This window comes from Triturus cristatus, chromosome 7 (genome assembly GCF_964204655.1).
Source record: "Triturus cristatus chromosome 7, aTriCri1.1, whole genome shotgun sequence".
NCBI lineage: Eukaryota > Metazoa > Chordata > Amphibia > Caudata > Salamandridae > Triturus > Triturus cristatus.
In genome coordinates, this window is record NC_140590.1 from 621,259,646 (window position 1) to 621,278,638 (window position 18,993).

General features: G+C 46.1%; 1 protein-coding gene across 1 annotated transcript in view; it reads left to right on the forward strand.

Moving 5' to 3' along the window:
• The window catches only part of SUZ12 (SUZ12 polycomb repressive complex 2 subunit), an 819,404-nt gene that overhangs the window by 248,902 nt on the left and 551,509 nt on the right, over positions 1 to 18,993 (forward strand). The window contains exon 5 of the mRNA XM_085617193.1: positions 16,466 to 16,515. Coding sequence (XP_085473319.1) covers positions 16,466 to 16,515 — 50 coding nt within the window. The remainder of the gene's footprint in view (positions 1 to 16,465; positions 16,516 to 18,993) is intronic.

The window sequence follows — 18,993 nt, forward strand, 5'->3', positions numbered from 1 at the left end:
CAGAGGGACTCCTTTTCACAGGGAGATTCCAACACAGACCATCGTGACAGATGCGTCTCTCCACGGCTGGGGTGCGCTTTCGGATCACCTACAGATACAGGGCAGGTGGTCCGTGAAGGAGTCCACGTATCACATCAGCTTCCTGGAACTTCGAGCGGTTCACTTGGCACTGAAAGCTTTCCAGCCTTCCTTTCGCACCCATTACCTGCTTGTACAGACGGACAACACAACAACGATGTTCCATCTCAACAAGCAGGGGTGATCCCACTCTCGCCCACTGTCTCGGGAGGCCCAGGTGATCTGGCATTGGCCTCTGGCCAGGGACTCGACCATCACAGCGACTTACCTCCCGGGTGTGCAAAATGCTCAGGCAGACATTGTCAGCAGACTTGTTCTTGAAAATCACGTGTGGGTCTTGAACGACGATGTGGTGCAAGAAATATTCGAAGATGGGGAGCTAGGGTGATTGATCTGTTCGCCACCGCGGAAAACAGAAAATGCTGTGACTTTGCCTCCAGGTTCTACCAACCAGGTACGGTGGGGAATGCACTGTGGATTAACTGGTCGAACAGCTTTCTCTACACTTTTCCACCCATTCCCCTGATCCCGACAGTGTTGATCAAACTTTCCCAATCACGGGCCAAGATGATCCTCATTGCTCTGCAGTGGCCCCGTCAGTGGTGGTTCACCGATCTACTACACCGGTCTCTCCTGCTGCACCTTCGGCTTCCGTGTCGGCCGGACCTTCTCATGAAGTTCAGAGTGCAGATGGTGCATCCCAACCTCTCGTCGTTGAATTTGGCAGCATGGCTCCCGAGCTAGTGCAGTATGGACATTTAAATCTCCCTCAGAACTGTATGGAGATATTAAAAGAAGCGAAAAGACCATCTACACGGACTTCCTACGCATATAAATGGAAGAGATTTTGCATTTGGTGTGCCTCGAAGAATGCAGATGCTACCTCCTGCAAGTAGGATGTCTTTCTTCCTTATTTGCTGCATTTGGCTCAATCTGGCCTGAATTTTCATTCCATTAAAGTTCACCTAGCAGCTTTAACTGCGTGTAGGAAATGTCCTTCACAAACTTCCTTTTTCTAACTCCCTGTCATCAAAGTGTTTCCTCCCATTAGGCGTCCTTCACCTCTGTGGGAGCTTAATGTGGTGCTTTCTAGACTGATGCGGGAGCCTTTTGAGCCCATTCATAAGGCTTCTCTCCAGCATCTGTCCTGGAAGGCAGCTTTCCTTGTCGCCATAACATCGGCTCGCAGGGTGAGTGAAATCCAGGCTCTCTGTTGTCAAGAGCCTTACACAGTGTTTCATTCTTCTAAGGTAGTCATGAGGACTCACCCTAAATTCCTTCCAAAAGTAGTGTCCGAGTTTCATGTAAATCAAACGATTTCTTTACCCACATTTTTTCAGCATCCTTCCTCTCCTGCTGAGATTCCTTCATTCTCTTGATGTTAGAAGACTAAGGAGATTCGTAAATTGAATTGAATTGAAAAGGCATTTATAGAGCGCATGGCTACCCTAGAGCATCCCAGCGCTTATAGATCGGATCAGTTGTTTGTTAACTATGGCTCTGTCAGGACTGGTCTTGCTACCTCCAAGCAATCCGTCTCCAGGTGGATCGTGTCCTGTATTCAGTTGTGTTATCAGAAAGCCAACAAGACTCTAGTTAGTAAGCCTAAGGCTCACCCTACCACAGGTAAAGCTGCTACAGCGGCTTAACTCCGTAACGTCCCTATTGCAGAAATCTGTAAGGCTGCCACTTGGAAGTCAGTCCATACCTTTACTAAACACTACTGCCTGGACTCTGATGCCAGGGCATATGCTCAGGTTGGGCAGGTTTCACTGAGGAATCTATTTGCACAATAGTGGGTCTGTTTGTTTCTTCCACCGCTGGGGTTTGGTATTTGGGGATGGGCTTGCTATTCTATTCACATGATTGACTATACACAGAGATCCCCTACTACAGAAGGAGTAGTTTCTTACCTGTAACTCCAGTTCCGTAGTAGGGGTATCTCTGTGACAGTCATAAGCAACCCACCCTCCTCCCCGGATGAAACCGTGATATCCAGAATTTAGCAGGCCTTGCTTTATACGCCTTCAAAAAGAACTGAAAGTAACTAGCCTTTGGCTGTAAACCATGGGATACAGAGGGTCTCTTGAGGGATTCTTTTAGGCACCCTATCCATTTACAGACGCATAATGACAGCCTATGGAGCTGGTCTGTCCAACCCTTCATCTCTATCATGAAAATAAAATAAAAAAGGATCTTTGTGAAGGGGAGTTTCTGTGATTGAAACTCATTAAAATAGTTAAATGTAACTGTTACCTGGCTATCTTTTTCACTTCAGGATGAAGTAATGGCCAGCCTAGCCTAGTTGTTTTTAGGCTGCATTATTGTCTTTCTTTATCTCTTTAAGTGTCTATGCAGGACTGCAGGAGAGGACAACTTAAGAGAATATATCTAATGAAGTGCTCCGGGGTGCACGCACATGGGCGGGACTATTTACATGATTATGACTATCACAGAGATACCCCTACTACAGAACTGGAGTAACTGGTAAGAAACTACTCCATCCCAACTGTGTGCCACACCCAGCAGCAAACAGTGACTTCTCCTCCCCCCCCCCCAAACATATAATATCTGTTGGGGGACGATTAGAGGATCAAAAACCTGAGAGCAGTGGGTGTAAGACATTATCCAACATGGTTACTGTATGGAGCTCATTATTTCAACTCCAAACATTCCAACTCACACTCACGGGCTCTCTTTGGAACACCAAACGCTACTCAAAAGGGAAGTTCAAGCTTTTTGCTCAAAGGAGCTGTAGAACCCATCCCTCTACAACATCAAGGATCAGGTGTAAACTCCCTAATTCCCAAAAAGGTTGAATCTTTACGGCCAGTTTTAGATCTAAGGTCCTTAAATCATTACATCCTGCCAGAGCATTTACCATATGGTCACTCTCCAAGATGTGATCCCACTTCTCCAGCAAGGCGACTTTGTGCCAGCCCTAGACCTAAAGGACGTCTACTTTCACATTTCCATACATCCAGCACATCGCAAATACCTCAGATTTGTGACAGCAGGCAAACCATACCGATTCAAAGTTCTCCAATTCGGTGTGACTCCTGCACCTCTAGTATTAACCAAATGCTTAGCAGGGGTAGCAGTACATTTACCCAGACAAAACATCTGTCTTCCTGTATCTCGACGACTTGCATATCAAAGCCATCACTCTTCCTCTGTGTTAGCAATACATTCAAAAGACCTTAGACATCCGTTGACTAGGCTTCACCATCAATGTTCAGAAATATCATCTTCAATCTTTACAGGTTGAACCGTATCTGGGGGCTATCCTAAACACACCGCTAGCATTAGCCTATCCCAATACAGCAAGAATCCAAAATGTCCAAACGCTACTACCACGTGTCCAACCCAATCAACAGCTCGCTTTCAGAACTGTCATGCGCATTCTGGGAATGATGGCATAATGCATCACCATAGTGCCACATACACGATTACACGTGCGTCAGTTACAGCAATCTCTAGCACAACAGTGGTCTCAGTCACAGGGTGATTTAGAAGATCTAGTGTTGACAGACAGCGGCACTCAGTTCTCTCTGCCGTGGTGCAACACTAACTACCTATTAAATGGGCAGCCTTTCTTAGACAAAAAATGGTTGTATCTCATGCACTGCGGCTTAATAAAAATGTTTTCACAAATTAACTTCATTTGTGAAGCCTACAATATCCAGAATGCATTGCAATAGTTGTTTTAGTCAATCACATGGATTTTCAGTTTCACATCTTTAGTTTTCCCAATGCATTTCGGATATTCCGTCCTTCATCAGGGGTTAGGATTCAAAAGCCTCCGTTCATGTGTTTTTAACCTCATCGAATTTGTGAAAACTGTACGAACAATACATTCAATGAATGAATGATGAACTTGGGCTACTGTTGTAATTTCTAAAGGAATTAAAGTCCTTGACTGAGGACTAGCTTGGTGCCTAGGGGGACATTCCTCTTTGGGTGGGATGCTACATATTGATCAGCCTTTCTTAGACCCCCACATCATTCTTACAGTGGACACATCACTGATAGGCTGGGGTGCTCACTTACAGAATCTCTCAACCCCGGGTCGCTGGGATACCAAACACATGACTCACCACATCAACTATCTAGAGCTTCAAGCTGTTTACCTAGCTTTAAAAGCTTTCACACCTCACCTGACCGGCAAGGTTACCTTAGTCCGGACGGACAATATGACAAACATGTACTTTTTACAAAAGCAGGGAGGAACACATTCTCTACAGATATCACGCCTATCTCATACCATTTGGTGTTGGGCTCTACATCACAGCATTCATCTGTTAGCAGAACATCTCCCAAGAACAGCGATTTTGCTGGCCTCGGCAGCAGGATGTGGCAAGAAGTCCACGAGTGGGAAGTCCACCCCAGATTCTTCCTCCCTTACTTCCACAAGTGGGGATTTCCGCAAATAGATCTGTTTGCAACTGTGGACACTGCTAAATGCCCAGACTTCGCCTCTAGGTTCCCACATCCACTATCCAAGGGCAATGCTCTATGGATGAACTGGTCAGGGATATTTGCCTATGCTTTTCGAACTCTCCCTCGTCTTCCGTTTCTGGCTCGAAAGCTCAAGCAAATAACGATCACATTAATACTAGTAGCTCCCACATGGGTCCGACATCCCTCGTTCACAACACTACTAGAACTTTTAGTCAAGTGACTCCTCAAAGCAGACCTTCTCACTCAGAACCATGGAGAAATCAGACACCCAAATCCAAAGGAACTCAACCTAGCTTTTTGGCTCCTGTTTTGGCTATGTTATCTCAATCTCACACCTGAATGATTGACCCTTCTCAAAGAATCTCACAGGGCTGCTACTAAAGCATGCTGTGCAGCTTAATGGAAAGATGTGTTTTAGTATGACAGTTCATACTAACAGTATCAATTCATTTAATGCTACACTACGGAACATGGTTTGTTACTTGTTGCATCTACAGCTTTCTGTCCTTGCATTCACATCCATACGCTTACATCTGGTTGCAGTGGCGGCCTATTTGCAAAATAGGCTACACATCTCTTTGTTTAAAGTACCAGTCATCAAGGTCTTTATGGAGGGTCTTAAAAGTGATTCCACCCCAGGTTCCACCTGCACCTACCTGGAATCTGAACATTGTTCTTACAAGACTTATGGGTCCGCCATTTGAACAACTAAGTAGCTGCTGCCTTTAAATTTTATCTTGGAAGGTCGCTTTCTTAATTTCCGTTAATGTCATGTTGGTGAGCTCCAGGTACTAACCATGGTAGAGATTTTCTTCCAGCTCCTCAATGATAGAGTGGTCCTTCGCACCAAACCAAAAGTTGGTCTCTCATTTCCACCTTAATCAATCTATTGAGTTACTGGTCTTCTTTCCTCAACCAAACTCAGTGATGAAGATTCTCTGCATACATTTGATATTGAGAGAGCCCTTATGTACTACATTGACTGGACTTAACAGTTTTGCAAAACCAAACGACTCTTTGTTGCTTTTTCGCTCTGTCATAAAGGAAAGCTCATATCCAAATTAGGCATTACCAGGTGGATAGTTAAATGCATTCAGACATGTTACGTTAAAGCCAAAAAGATTTTACCTACACCCCCCCCCTTAAGCACACTCTACTCCCAAAATAGGTGTTTCTATGGCTTTCCTAGGTAACATCCCACTATAGCTGATATGCAAAACAGCTACTTGGTCTACACCACACACCTTCACTAAACATTATTTTGTGGATGTTCTAACACACCAACAAGCTAATGTAGGTCAGACAATGTTACCTACACTTTTTCAAACAACTGCAACAGCCACAGGTGAGCCCTTGCTTTACAGGGTACTACGATAGTCTATGCAAAGCATGTGTATCTACAGCCACACATGCCTCAAATGAATTGTTACTTACCCTGTAAGAATGCGTTCCTGGCATGTAGTGCTGTGTAGAAGTGTGGCTCAATGGTTAGAGTGGCAGACCTTGATGCAGAGCTCTGGTCCAGGACCAGGGTTCGATTCCCGCCTCGACGGGGTCTCGGGCTAAATAATTCCTCGGACCTGATATTCTTGCCTCAGTGCCTATTCTAATCATGGGTCCCACGCTGCAACTCTGGGCAATAGCTTGCTTAATCTCCACAACGGCCCCAACAGCGCTGGGATGCCTGGCTTCACCATGGGGGTGCCCAGGAGTGGACACTTCACAGGGAAGGCCAGGAGGGGTTCCTACAGCGGTATGAGTACAAGCGCCGAGATGCCTCAGTGGTGAGTCGTGCGCTATACAAGTACCAAGTTTACAGTTTACAGTTTATTCACATGTGCCCACCCTCCTCCCTGGGCTCATGGGCCGTTGCAGTTCCTTTACCGTTCCATATGCATGGATATCTCTTTACTTGCACTTACATTACGCTCAATTCTCACCCGCCTGCTGGCAAACAATCTAACAATGGAGTCGATGCCAATGCGCTTTATCACCAAGAGAAGTAGTCACTCCACCTTGTGACTAGATGGCCGGAGTATGCAAAGCATGTGAATATACAGCATTACATGCCAAGAACAGATGCTTACAGGGTAAGTAACATAATCCATCGACTAATGCCCGAGACTGGACTGTGGAGGTAGTCGTTCTATCCTCCACAATGACAGACCAGCAACAAAAGTACTGCTATCACGTGCTAAAGCAGTTTCCTGGACTGTTTTCTCTGATTCTAGGTCTCACAACATGGTGTACCCATGATGTGGACACGGGTGACAGCTTGACTGTCAAGTAAAATGTATTGATTGTCTTAGCAGGTCAAGGCCAGCATCAATGCTGAGATTGCCAAGATGTTGAAGCTGGGGCTGATTCAGCCCTCCAGTAGTCCATGGTCCAGCCCAGTGTTACTGGTGCCCCAGCCCAACCCCAAAGGAGGGAAACCGGAGATGGGGTTCTGTGTGTATTATAGGGGCCTTAATGCAGTCAGTAAGACTGATGCCCACCCATTCACAAGATTTCAGGCAGCTAGATTTCTGTGCACCTTTGACCGGACATCAGGTTAATGACCTCACTCCAGGAGCAGAGTAGAGGTCTGCTTACTCCACACCTGACGGCCACTTTCAATTCAAAGTGATGGCCTTCGGGTTGACGAATGCCCCTGCCACCTTCCAGAGGATGGTGAATTGAGTTTTGTTTGGAGAGTTTCAGTGCAGCTTATCTTGATGTTATAGCTGTATTTAGCTAGTGGTTCAGGTCTTGCAGCAGGACTATCAAGTCAAGTATGTGCCAGATAGGGAGGGATCTGTTGTGTACCTGGGCCACCAGGTTTTTGGGGGCTTGTACAACCTCTCCAGTCCACAATCTAGACCAACCTGTCTTGGGAGTCTCCTAAGACCCAAGTACCCTGGTTAGAGCCTTCTTAGGCCTATCTGGATGCCATAGTAGATTCGTAAAGGGTTACAGTACCATAGTGGTACCATTCACTGATTTGACCTCCAAAAAGCAACCCAGAAACATTATTTAGACTGAGCAGTGTCAAACAGCATTTGACTCACTCAAAGAAGCACTGTCTTGAAGCTCCCTGACTTCAGTAAAGTATGTATTCTCCGGACAGATGCCTCTGAACATGGAATAGGTGCAGTGTTGTCACAAGTGAATGATTTGGGTCAGTTTCAGCCTTAGAGAGGAAGCCTGATATTATTGTAAATTGTTGCAGTGTGTTGCTTTAGCGAGGTTTACCTTTAAAATCCCTGTGCCTTCCCAGGCACACTTTGAGCATGCTCCCAGAAACTGACTTCTGCCCATCTGGAGAGATGTGCTAACGACTCATAGGAAGGAAAACAATGAATGATTGCAGGCCAGGCCACTCAGGCTTTAAAGGTGAACACCAGGGCAAAGGGCTGTCTCATTTTGGAGGTGGACAGGCTGGCACGGGTAGCTGAGAGGGGAAATCAGTTGTCAAACCGGTTACCCCAGGGGTATGTAGTCCTGGGTAGCCGCATCCTGGAGGTGGGGTAGGGAGGTCTGTACACCAAGAGAGGGGTCTCACCATCTCGGGAGTAGTCAGATTGGTGCATTCTGGGATAGCCAGATGCCACACTATGCAGGAAGTGGTCACTAGATGGGAAAGAACCTGGTAGCCCATTGACTACCAACTGCCTCCTGCCCTGAGGGTGTTTTTTAAGTAAAAGCGGGCCACCCCTGGCACCTGGACCTCAGATCTCGACCGACTTGGAAGAAGGACTGCCGTGCTGCACCAGCTGACTGGCCATCTGTTCTTAGTACAGAGACACAACATTTGAAGAAGCCTGCTGCAGAAAGTTGGTTGCCTAAAGTCTTCAAACTGCTATCACCGCCGCCATGCAGCACTAAAGACCAAGTCCCGACGCACAGCGTTGTACCAGAGCATGCGGAGCCTGGGAGTACTGTTTGAGAGTTGCTGGGGCTCACAGAAGGACCGTTATTGACCCAGGAAGAAGTGGCCTGTGACAACCAGAAACTGGTACTCCAGTGGCGACAGGGCTTGGACTAGACCGGATGTCACTTAATGGAATGTCGACCCTTCAACAAAGACCCCTCTTCACCATCTTTGTTGACAGAGGAGTTTCAAGAATACTTCCTTATTTGCCAGACCTGTTTTTCCAAGGTTGTCCTATTGTAACCTCCAGAATTTGAACACTGGCAATTCTGCAGAATTCCTTCAATTAGTTACTAAGGAAAAAGTCTCATCTGGAACTAAGCAAACTATTCTGCAGCATCTTCCTAATGTTGCCAAATATGGTGGACACTTTAACTGGGTCCATGATCGTTTTAGTTTGCGTAATGTGACTTGCATCTCTCAGGACCCTGTTGCACAGGGACATTCAGTACTATGAATGTAACCTCTGGCAACATTTGTGAGGCAGACCTTGAGAAATGTAAGGCCATTATAATCACTGCTATACCCCTGAGTTAAGTTTCAAAACTCAACAAAAGGATGTCCACCATTCTTTTGAATTTTTACAGCTCCAAATCTTTGTTTGTCTATAATGAAGTCCTCATAAGTAATTTTCTAACTTTGGCTCTTTGCTTCACCATCTGCCAAGAGACTATCATTCCCTGTGGGAGGCAGACATTTCTGTTTTTAAACCCAGTATTTTCCTATCGTGTAGTACCAATTTGTGTTAAACATATCTGTCTCCTCCCTCTTGCCTAAAAACCATCTTAAGAGTCATGACCGGAAATTAACAAACTTTGGCAAGCTTTTAAATCTAGGCCAGTGCCATCTGTTTACTAGACAACTCACATCGCAGGAAAGATGGAATTTTAGGGACAGTGGAAGGAACTGATATTGTATGGGGCAGACATTTCCTCCTAGACCACTAAACAGCAACAGAACATGGAGATCCTGTACTGGACTTAAGGATGCATATTTATGAAAAGGACAAGACAGATTGGCAAATTGTTGAAAAAGAGTTGGAAGCATAACTTTGCCAAGACAAGCTTGGACATTCGAACCTACAGTCTTGTGTAGAGTCTTAAATAATAGACATGCGTAGTTGTGTTTTTTTTTTATGAGTGGGGTGGCCTTTAGCAATTTTTTCCATAGATTCTAAGGAGGAACAACAACAAGACCCAGGTGCCTCACAGCTGCGGATTAAGACTCCAACCGTGAGTGATACTTTCACCGACACACTACCGATGCCAGCAAAACAGCCCCAAGTCTAAGCAGTGCCTGCCTCTGAGGGGGTGGGCATCTAGCCTGCTGCCTAGAGATAAACTATCCAGACCACTACTCCTCTTGGGACACTGGTCAGCCCCAACTAAAACGTTTGGAGCCAACAGTGCTTCTTTCTTTAGGTAGTGGTCTGGCTCGTCCATCTAGCATGAAGAGCCAACACAAGCCTTCAACACTGAAAGGACTTTGGTGCCGGCATCTAAGCCAGTTTTGGCACAGAGTCCCACTTCGAAGTAGAAACCAGCCTCGCTGTTGAGATCTCAATAAGCTCCTAAAGTGCGGTTGGTGCAGACAACACTCTCTACTGCCAGCTCTTAGGCAACCCACCTTCCAGCGACTGCAAGAGGAACTGGATGCTCATCAAAAACACTTTTTCATCCATCCTCAGGCAAGATTAGAACCAAGGTGCCCCCAAAGTCAACTGAGACTTTACCTTGTAAGAGGAAGTTTACTTTCAAGAAGGGAATTGGAATTATTTTTGAACCCCTTCTACTTCCTAAGCTCAAGAGCCACAAGGCCAGGGCCACCAGCCCTTACCGCGTTCCACCTCCTTTTCTCCTCCTTGCCCACCACACCACCTCCTTCGCAAACCTCTCCTTTTCCTTATTCAGTTGCACTCATCTTACTGGAAAGGCAGCCCACTTTACCCTGCCAACTCCTCCAACCACCTTACGACCTAGTGCCTATTCTCCACCCATGGAACAACTACAATGTTGAGGCTCTAGGTGATCCAGACCCATATCTGTACCCAGCTAGTCATTCTCGCTACCCCCTACCCCCAACAAATACAGATGACAATGCAGCGTACCACGAGGTAATTCACTGGGCAGCAAGGTAGATATGCATGTCCTCCATCAAGACGACAACATCCTGGTTGAGATGCTGTCTAAAATCCAACACATAGCCCAGTTCCTCCCTATGCTCACGTGTATGCTAAAGACTATCACAGGGCTAATGGAGGGGTGGACACAAAATTCAAGACCTCTCCCAAAGAGGTCCTATGTACTTGATTAAGTACCCTCTGATTCGATTGTGGCCGTCACTGTGTACAAGCCTTCAAATGCCCAGCACACAGGAGATGCTCCCCCTCTGGACAAGGAGAGTAAAAAGATGCGGCAGGAAAAAGAGCAGGGCAGCAGGCAACCACTCACTGGAGGGTTGCCAGAGCACAGATGTGACAGAACATGTCATTGGAATGAGATACAGCTCTTCCATAACCTCTCTGAGGCATATAGACAAAAGGGAGAAGAATTGACAGAAGGAAAGACCATCTCCAACGCCACCATCTGCTGTCCCTGAATGTCACCAGCACTGAGGCTTGAGTGATTAACACCAGCCTCCTAGCAAAATGCCACGTCTGGCTCCGTGTCTGTTTTTAAATCCGAGGTATATCATCATCTGTTCAAACTGCTGTTTGATGGAGAGGACCTCTTAGACCTGCAGCTTGACCAAATGCTCAAAAAACGTAACAAGGACACCGACCCTGCTAAGGCTATGGGAGCCCTCCAAACATTAACCCGATGGAGTCCTTTTGTAGGCAGCAGTTTAGAATAGTTGGCAAGAATATCTCCCCAGACACTCCTTTCTCTTACCAGATGGAGCAGCAGACCTACCACCTGCGGTCACCACTGGGTTACTCTATGGGGCGTACAGAAACAGGGGTAGGTGAAAGGTTGATTGTGGCAAAGGGGCCTCCACCTACAAGCAGTACTCCTCGATTCACTCTCCCAATTACATAACGCATGTTGAGGGAACGATTGAGGTTTTCCTCCCCGGACGGCAGGAACCCATATCAGACAAGTGGCTAATAGCAGTAGTTCAGCATTGCTATTGCTTAGAACATCATATCCCACCCAGCATTCCTCTCCGCAAGCACCCAAACAGGTAACCTAGTCTATTTGAGGAAGAGGTCCAAGCGCTCTTTCAAAGAGACGCCATCGAGCCTGCGCTGATGCAACATTCTGGGGAGACTAGTTGGCCTAACAGCTAGGGCGGTCGACCTCGAATCTGGGGAACCCGGTTCGAGTCTCGGCAATGACGCTGAACATCCTGTGGTTCTGGGCAAATCACTTAATCTCCCCGTGTCTCACAAAAATTAATGTGTCCTCATGTACCGCAACTGGTGCTATGTAAAGCGCTCTGATACCCGATACTTTTGGGTCAAGTTCGCACTATATAAATCTCTGTAAACCAAAAAAAAAATCTGGTAAATGGGTGTACTCTCTCTACTTTCTAATTCCCGGAGAGAATGGCTCTTTCAGATAGATTCTTGACATTGCACCCCTCAACAGATTTAAAAAAATAAATTCCACATGGTGACAGGATGGGATATCTCTGCTGCAACTACATTGGGCATTAGACATCAAGGACAACTTCTTCCTCATCCCCATGCATCCTGCCCACACGCTACCAGCGATTCGTGGTAAGTGGGCAGCATTATCATTTCAAAGTACCTCTGCTCTAGGGTCTTCACCAAGTGCCTTGCAGTGGTTACCCCCCACTTAAGGTGAGGAAATCCACATTTTCCCCTATCTCGACAATTGGCTGAGAGTGTCTCCAGCTCCGATTGGCTATCATCTAATTTCTCCACAACATTGTAGCCCACCACTTTTTGCCTGATATTGATGCTCTTGGACTTTGTGTGCCTTGGGTTCCTTTCAACCAGGTACTCAGATTCTATGTTCTTTCCCTAAAACTGTGTACCCCCAAATTGTCACTTATCTGGCCACATGCAATTTCCTTGTAAAAGGTACCCTATGTACCAAGGGCCCTGTGAGCAGAAAAGCCTCTAAGAGCTGCAGTACTGATTGTGCCACCCTTAGAGGTCTTGTACATTGACACACACACTCTCACTCTCTGCAGGCTGAGTGCTTTGGTGCAGAACAAAGTTAAGAGTCGACATGGCACACAACCCTTTGTGCCATGCCTACAACCTACTGCCTATGGCATAGGTTATCACCCCTCTATCTGGGTGCACTATGCCACTGGTGAGGGTACAGGGGCATGAGCCCTGTACCCATACAGTGTCTAATTCTATTCTTGGACATTGTAAGTGCAGTAAAGCCATAAAGAGTATATGGTGTGGGAGTTTGTCACTGCAAACTCCACAGCTCCATCATGGCTTTACTGAAATCTGAGAATTTTGGTATCAAACTTCTCAGCACATTAAACCCACACTGATGCCGGTGTTGGATTTAATGATAAATGCACTCGGAGGACATCTTCGAAATGCCCCCATAAAAATGACTTGACTCTAGTGACCTGCCTGACTGGCTGCTCGCCAGCTGCCACCCCCAGACCTGTTTCTGGACCCCTGGGTCGAGAGTCTCCCACTCTCTGGTTTTGATAACAAAGCACATCCTGAGCATAGGTGTCAAGCCTCATGCCCCCCCCCCCCCCCACACGATGGGCAGGGTCCACGTAGGGGAAGCTTCAAAGGCTTTCCACCTTTGAGCGCTTACCCAGCCATTTGCTGCTCCCAGCAACTGGCCCCCACCGGTTCTGACCCCCTCTCTGGACAGTAGACTCGGCGGTAAAACCAAGATAGGAGGAGAGGTGTGCTCAACTTTGCCAACCCCACCCCTCAAGTGGGGGTGCTGAGGTAAAGCACAACTCTGTCACTGCCATCTTGAAGTTGGGGGGGCCCAGTCAACCAGAATGAGGCTTATGCCCCCCTTTCACTGGGTGTGGCATAGAAGTGGGTGCACCCACCCCACAGAAGGGACCCATTGGTCCGAACCTGCCTACCTGAAACACCCCTAAATCTAGTATTTAGGGGTAACCCTGAACTTTGCCTCCTCAGACAAGGAGAGAAGGACCGAAGAGCCACGCCTGTCCCGACCTCGACCTGATCAAGCGGAATCCCGGCGTAGCCTGCAGCCCACCAGAACCCAGAAGACCTGCCCTGCCTTCACTGAAGAGACTTTGTCTCCTGTGAGCACCGGATTTGCACACCAACAGACTTTGACTCTGGCCAAATCCATGAGTCTGCAACACTCTGCACCCGACGCCCACGGCCTGAGTTCGAGTGACTCAACACCATGAGGAAGTCTCCCCAGCGATCCTGACCTGGGATCTGGTGATCCCTGACCTACCTCAAGTTTCCCGACGACGCCTGTAGCCCCTTTATGGCGGAAACCGCGACTGGAGCCGGTAAGGAAAACCCAACGCCAAAAGACTCCCCTGCACCTGATGCCCACCAGCCTTCGGTGTCCCGGCATCCCATGACATCCCAACTTACCTCTCCAACCAGTGGTCGCCTCCAGAAGATCTTCGTCCCCGACTCTGCAGTGTTTGTTGAAACTGGAGAACCTCCTATTGAAAACAACAGGGCACTTGATGCCAAAACAGCCCCCTGCACCCGGACGCCCCTGTGGGTGCACTTTGTGTGGTAACTTGAATCCCCCTTTGTCCCGAGCTTAATCCCAGGAGCTTTGCTCCCTCAACCTTGTGGCCTGCTCGTGAGCAGCCACCAACCGGAGGCCCCTTATCTCCCATTGGATGACATTGGGCCTTGGCACTCTGCACCCAGCCGCCCTGGTGCCGCTGAGGGTGCGTCCTTGACCCTGGGGGAACCCTTGTTCTAACCTCAAAAACCCAGCTCCCCAAACCAAGTACTTACCCGTAAACTGATAACTTCATTTCCTCCCATAGGATTGCATTGACTGCTTTTCCGTGAAACAAGTTGTAAGTGTGGAGTTGGAAATTCTATTAAAAGGTGTACAAGTGTGGTTTGATAACAAATTGCATTACTTACCTGTATCCAAGAAATGTCCCAGGGTGGTATCCAGATACTCCACACTGAGTAATAAAAGTAATCTGAAAAGTAATCCACCAAACTACTCACAAAGTAACTGTATAGTTATTTCAACTATTTTTGCACAGTTGACTTGCCTGTATCCAAACCATTTGCATACAACTGCATTTAAACTGCATTATGCTTGCAAAGTATTATTACACTTACCTGTGCCAGGCTTTTCTAGATTCTAGAAATAAATATTTTTAGACAAAACAAATTGATCTGAGTTCAGTCTTTTGAGTGTGTGCCATCATCTCTTGTCTAAGTGTGTACAATAAATGCTTAACACTACCCTCTGAGCTTTATTGCTCGCCTGCACTACCACAATTAGAGAGTAAGGTATTATCTACTTTAACCTCTGTAAGCCTTTGGGGATCCACTGGACTCCGTGCACTCTATACCTTACTTTGGTATAATTAATACAGAGCCAGCTTCCTATAGAAATCATCTAATGTTCCTACTGTTCCACATTTTGAAGGCCTCAAGAATCATTCCTCCACTGTAAGCCATTGAACACTTAGGTTATTTCCTGCTCCAGTACCTTTCCTTGATGTTTTCCTTTCTGGGTGCAATAATTTCTTTATGCTGCATTAGTGAGCTGCATGCCCTCACACTGCAAGAAACTTTCATCCAAGTTCACAGGCACAGGGTATTATTCAGGACAAACCTCAAGGTCATTCCTCTTTTCAGCTCAACCAGATTATAGAGCTACCAGCCCTCTTTCCCCAACCAGACTTTATAGCAGCGGAAATGTTTAGAACCCTAGACATAAAGGGTTCTATCATGTACTACATAGACAGAACCACATCCCAAATCCTTTAGCAAGGCAGACCAGATGACTATGGCCTTTGCTAAGCCTCACAATGATCAAACTATATCTAAAGCCGAAAATGCTAGACGGATAGTCAAGTGTATACAGACTTCCTATCGAACAGCAAAAGGAGCCCTCCCTGGTACCGCTTGGGCTAACTCTAATCACAAGAAATCTGCATCTATGACCTTGTTGGGGAACATTTCCCTAGATGACATATATAAGGTGGCTAAATGATCAGCAGCAACACATGCTACGAACGGAAAATGTTCCTAGTTCTGTAAGTATCTGTCGAAGCTTGTTACACTGTATATCCACATATGCCTTCCCGGACCTGTGTAGCTCTGATCACAAATCTTTTCACTCGTCATCTTTGTGCAGTGCACATGTGCATCAACTGGTGTTCACTCACCACTCCATGCTACTCTCATGCTCCATGCGGAAACAATCTAACGTGAGTTGATGCCCAAGAGCATTGTGAAGTAAGGGAGGAGTCACTATACCTTGTTCTTTTATGGAAAACAACTTGTAAACATCTGAGCCGAACAGTACATGGTAGGAGTATGTAGAACATGTGAATCCACAGCACAGCACACTATGAACAGATGCTTACAGGTAAGTAACATTTTTCCTTTTGGTGTCATTGGAAAGTTATTCTTTAGGCTTTATTGACTGTAACTTTCTTTCAGAGTCTGTTATCAGGAGGTTACTGGTCATCTGGCTCCCTAGCACCACGTCCCACAATAGTATATTTCCCACCACTCCTCTATATCATTGAAGTGAGAAGGTAGAGAAATGAAATGTCTTTTTTTCAGCACTTCACTCCTACCACTCCTGAGCCAACTTTATTCTGATTCAAAATAATAACCTAAAAAATAGGCTGATGAAACAAAGGCTTTTAATATCGGATCAAGCAGAGAACTTCTTATACTCTCTGATCTTGGGGGCGACGGGGGAATGGTGGCAAGGCAGTGATTTGGTGCATTCTTCACAAAGTGTACAAGAATTGAACATTAATGCTTGAACAGTTCACAGGTATCAATAGTTTTTAACAATGTCGACGTGAGCTCGTATTGATTTATTTTTTTCCCCCTCCTCCTTTCAGCTTATCAGCTCATCTTCAGCTTACGTTTACTGGTTTCTTCCATAAAAATGGTATGTACACATTTATAAATTACTCCCATTAATGATCTTTGTTTAGCTAAAATGTGTGAGCCACTAACCTGCCCAAGTTTTGCTGAATGCATTACATGCAAGACTCTAATTTTACTATCAAAATCTTAAATTAGAGTGTCCTTCAACACTCCACTTGTTTTTTTTGTACCCATACTGAGTTAATAATACTGAGTCTTCTATGTTAGCCTTTGTTCTTTTCTATGCAAATATACACTTTTCTTCAACCTGCGCTTTCTTAAGTGAATGCAAATAGGGTAAAGGGCACAAATGGGGCTGACAGCTGGCATAGGTGCTGGATTATCCTTGTGCCCTCATGCAAGTTTGAAGTGCACAAATGACCCCCTCCCATGTGTGCTGTCATGCGGAAATGATAGAAAGGAACGGGGCATACACCCTTAGACGAGCCAATGGGTCGCCCATTCCTATTGGCCCTCAGGCAAGGCTGGAGCATTTGATTTCTTCATTACAAGAGCCTTTTTATGCCATTGTCTAAAAGGGGGTATAGAAAAGCACCTAACTGTCCTACCCTACCAGAGGTGTTAACAGAACTGTGATTTCTAGTTGCCATTAATACTGAACTCTTTCTGCTCTTGGGCAAGTCTTTAGCCCATCCTTATCAGTCTCTGTTGGCACCACTGGTCATAAGCATCCTGCCGGTTGAGCAAATGAGCCTTTATGCAGTTTTGAATCCCCCTTATTCGCTTACAGCTCTTTTTTTGAGCAAATGTTTGATGCTCAAAGTAGAATCTGCTACTTCGTTATTTGACATACATAGCCTTTATTTATTTGTAGGATGTCTATATTTTGTTTTCCTTTAATATGCAAATGTTTTGATAAAATGCAAGTTGACCTAGATTGCTGCCCCTCAAAAAATAATTGCAGGATTGCAGCCAATCAGATTTTGTGATTTCTGTAATGTTCATAAACGGTGGGAACTTTTCAGTCAATCAGAATGTCTTTGTTTTTTCAAGTGCTCGATGTTCATTTATTTATAATGTTTTGTATAGCGCGAACATAACCCAAGTGGGTATCAGTGCGCTACTCAATTTGGGTTAGTAGGATACAATAGTGAGAAGAGACCATTCATTACATATAGGTGCAAGGTGCGAACATGACCCCTGCGGGTATCAGAGCGCTTCACATTAGGGTCGCACTGCTACAGTAATGGGAGAAGAACATTCAATACATACATGTACATAGCATGCGAACAATGTTATTCACAGGTATATAACCATGTAATAGTAAACCAAGGCATCCAAATAGAGGGCAGTATTTAAGCAGAGGAGCCAAGGCCTTTAGGGCAGAAACCTGAGCATTAGGATTCTCCAGTATTCAATCTTTCATAGATTCATATGCTTGTATCTTCCCCGTCGTCATGGTTGGAGTCTCACGGTAACAGAATGACCACAGCAGTACTAGAAAAAACTGCATAGCAAACCTCATCATTATTTGGTCCAAAACTCAGCCAATTGGCTGCCAGCCCTGACATCCCACTCCCCAGCAGAGCCATCCTACCTCAGATTTCCAACTGCCTTCGTGTGAGGAGGAGTCTCCCTGACACTTGCTCAGTTTTGTTCCTGTGTGAACTTTTGACCTCTTGTTCAACTGGAAGTCCTTTCTGTTTCCTGGATTTGAGGTACTGTGCTTCATATTTTTGCTTACTATGGCTGAAAGCTCTAAAAAGAGGCTCTTCAGGCCCTGCAGATCCTGTGGAAAACCAAGGCTGTTTTCTGAAGACCCCCCACAAGGACTGCTTGTATTGTTTACACCCTAAACATGTGCCCAAAGACTGTAAACATTGCAGAACCTTTTCTGCGAAAACCCTGCGTGGCAGGGAGGCACGGCTACTGTTGTGGCTTCAAAAGAAGGTCACTTTAGATTCTGACTCTGAAGAGGAATCTAGATCATCTAAAAAGAGGAAATCTTCTGCTTCTGAGGAAAAGATAGAGCATAAAAAGCAGAAGACAAAAGGCAAAGAGGCTTCTTCGTCTTCACTTCCTCATACTCCTCTTAAAAAATCTACAGAGAAGTTTCTTCGGCTCCGTCGACGAAAATTGGGGCTTCGCCGGCTTTGATTTCAATAAAACCGTCGACTACAGCTGCGTCGACGACTAAGACGTCGTCGAAGAAATGGCCGTCGACGATTCTGTCGACGGGGAGGGTGGTCTCGACCTCATCGACGACTCCATCGTCAGTGACAGAGACGACGACTCTGTCGACGATGCCTTCGTCGACGACCTCGTCGACGATAATTCATCTGTTCGAGGCATATGAGCTGCAGATTGTACACTTAGCATAGGTCGCCATCTGGTGTTGGGCCCGGATGTTTGCAGTTTGTTTTTCTTCTTGGACAGTCTTTGGAAGTCACGAGTTTGGTGACTCCTCCTTCGGTCCGTACTGCGCATGGGCTTCGGCTCCATCCTCAGATTGTTTTTTTCCGCCATCGGGCTCGGATGT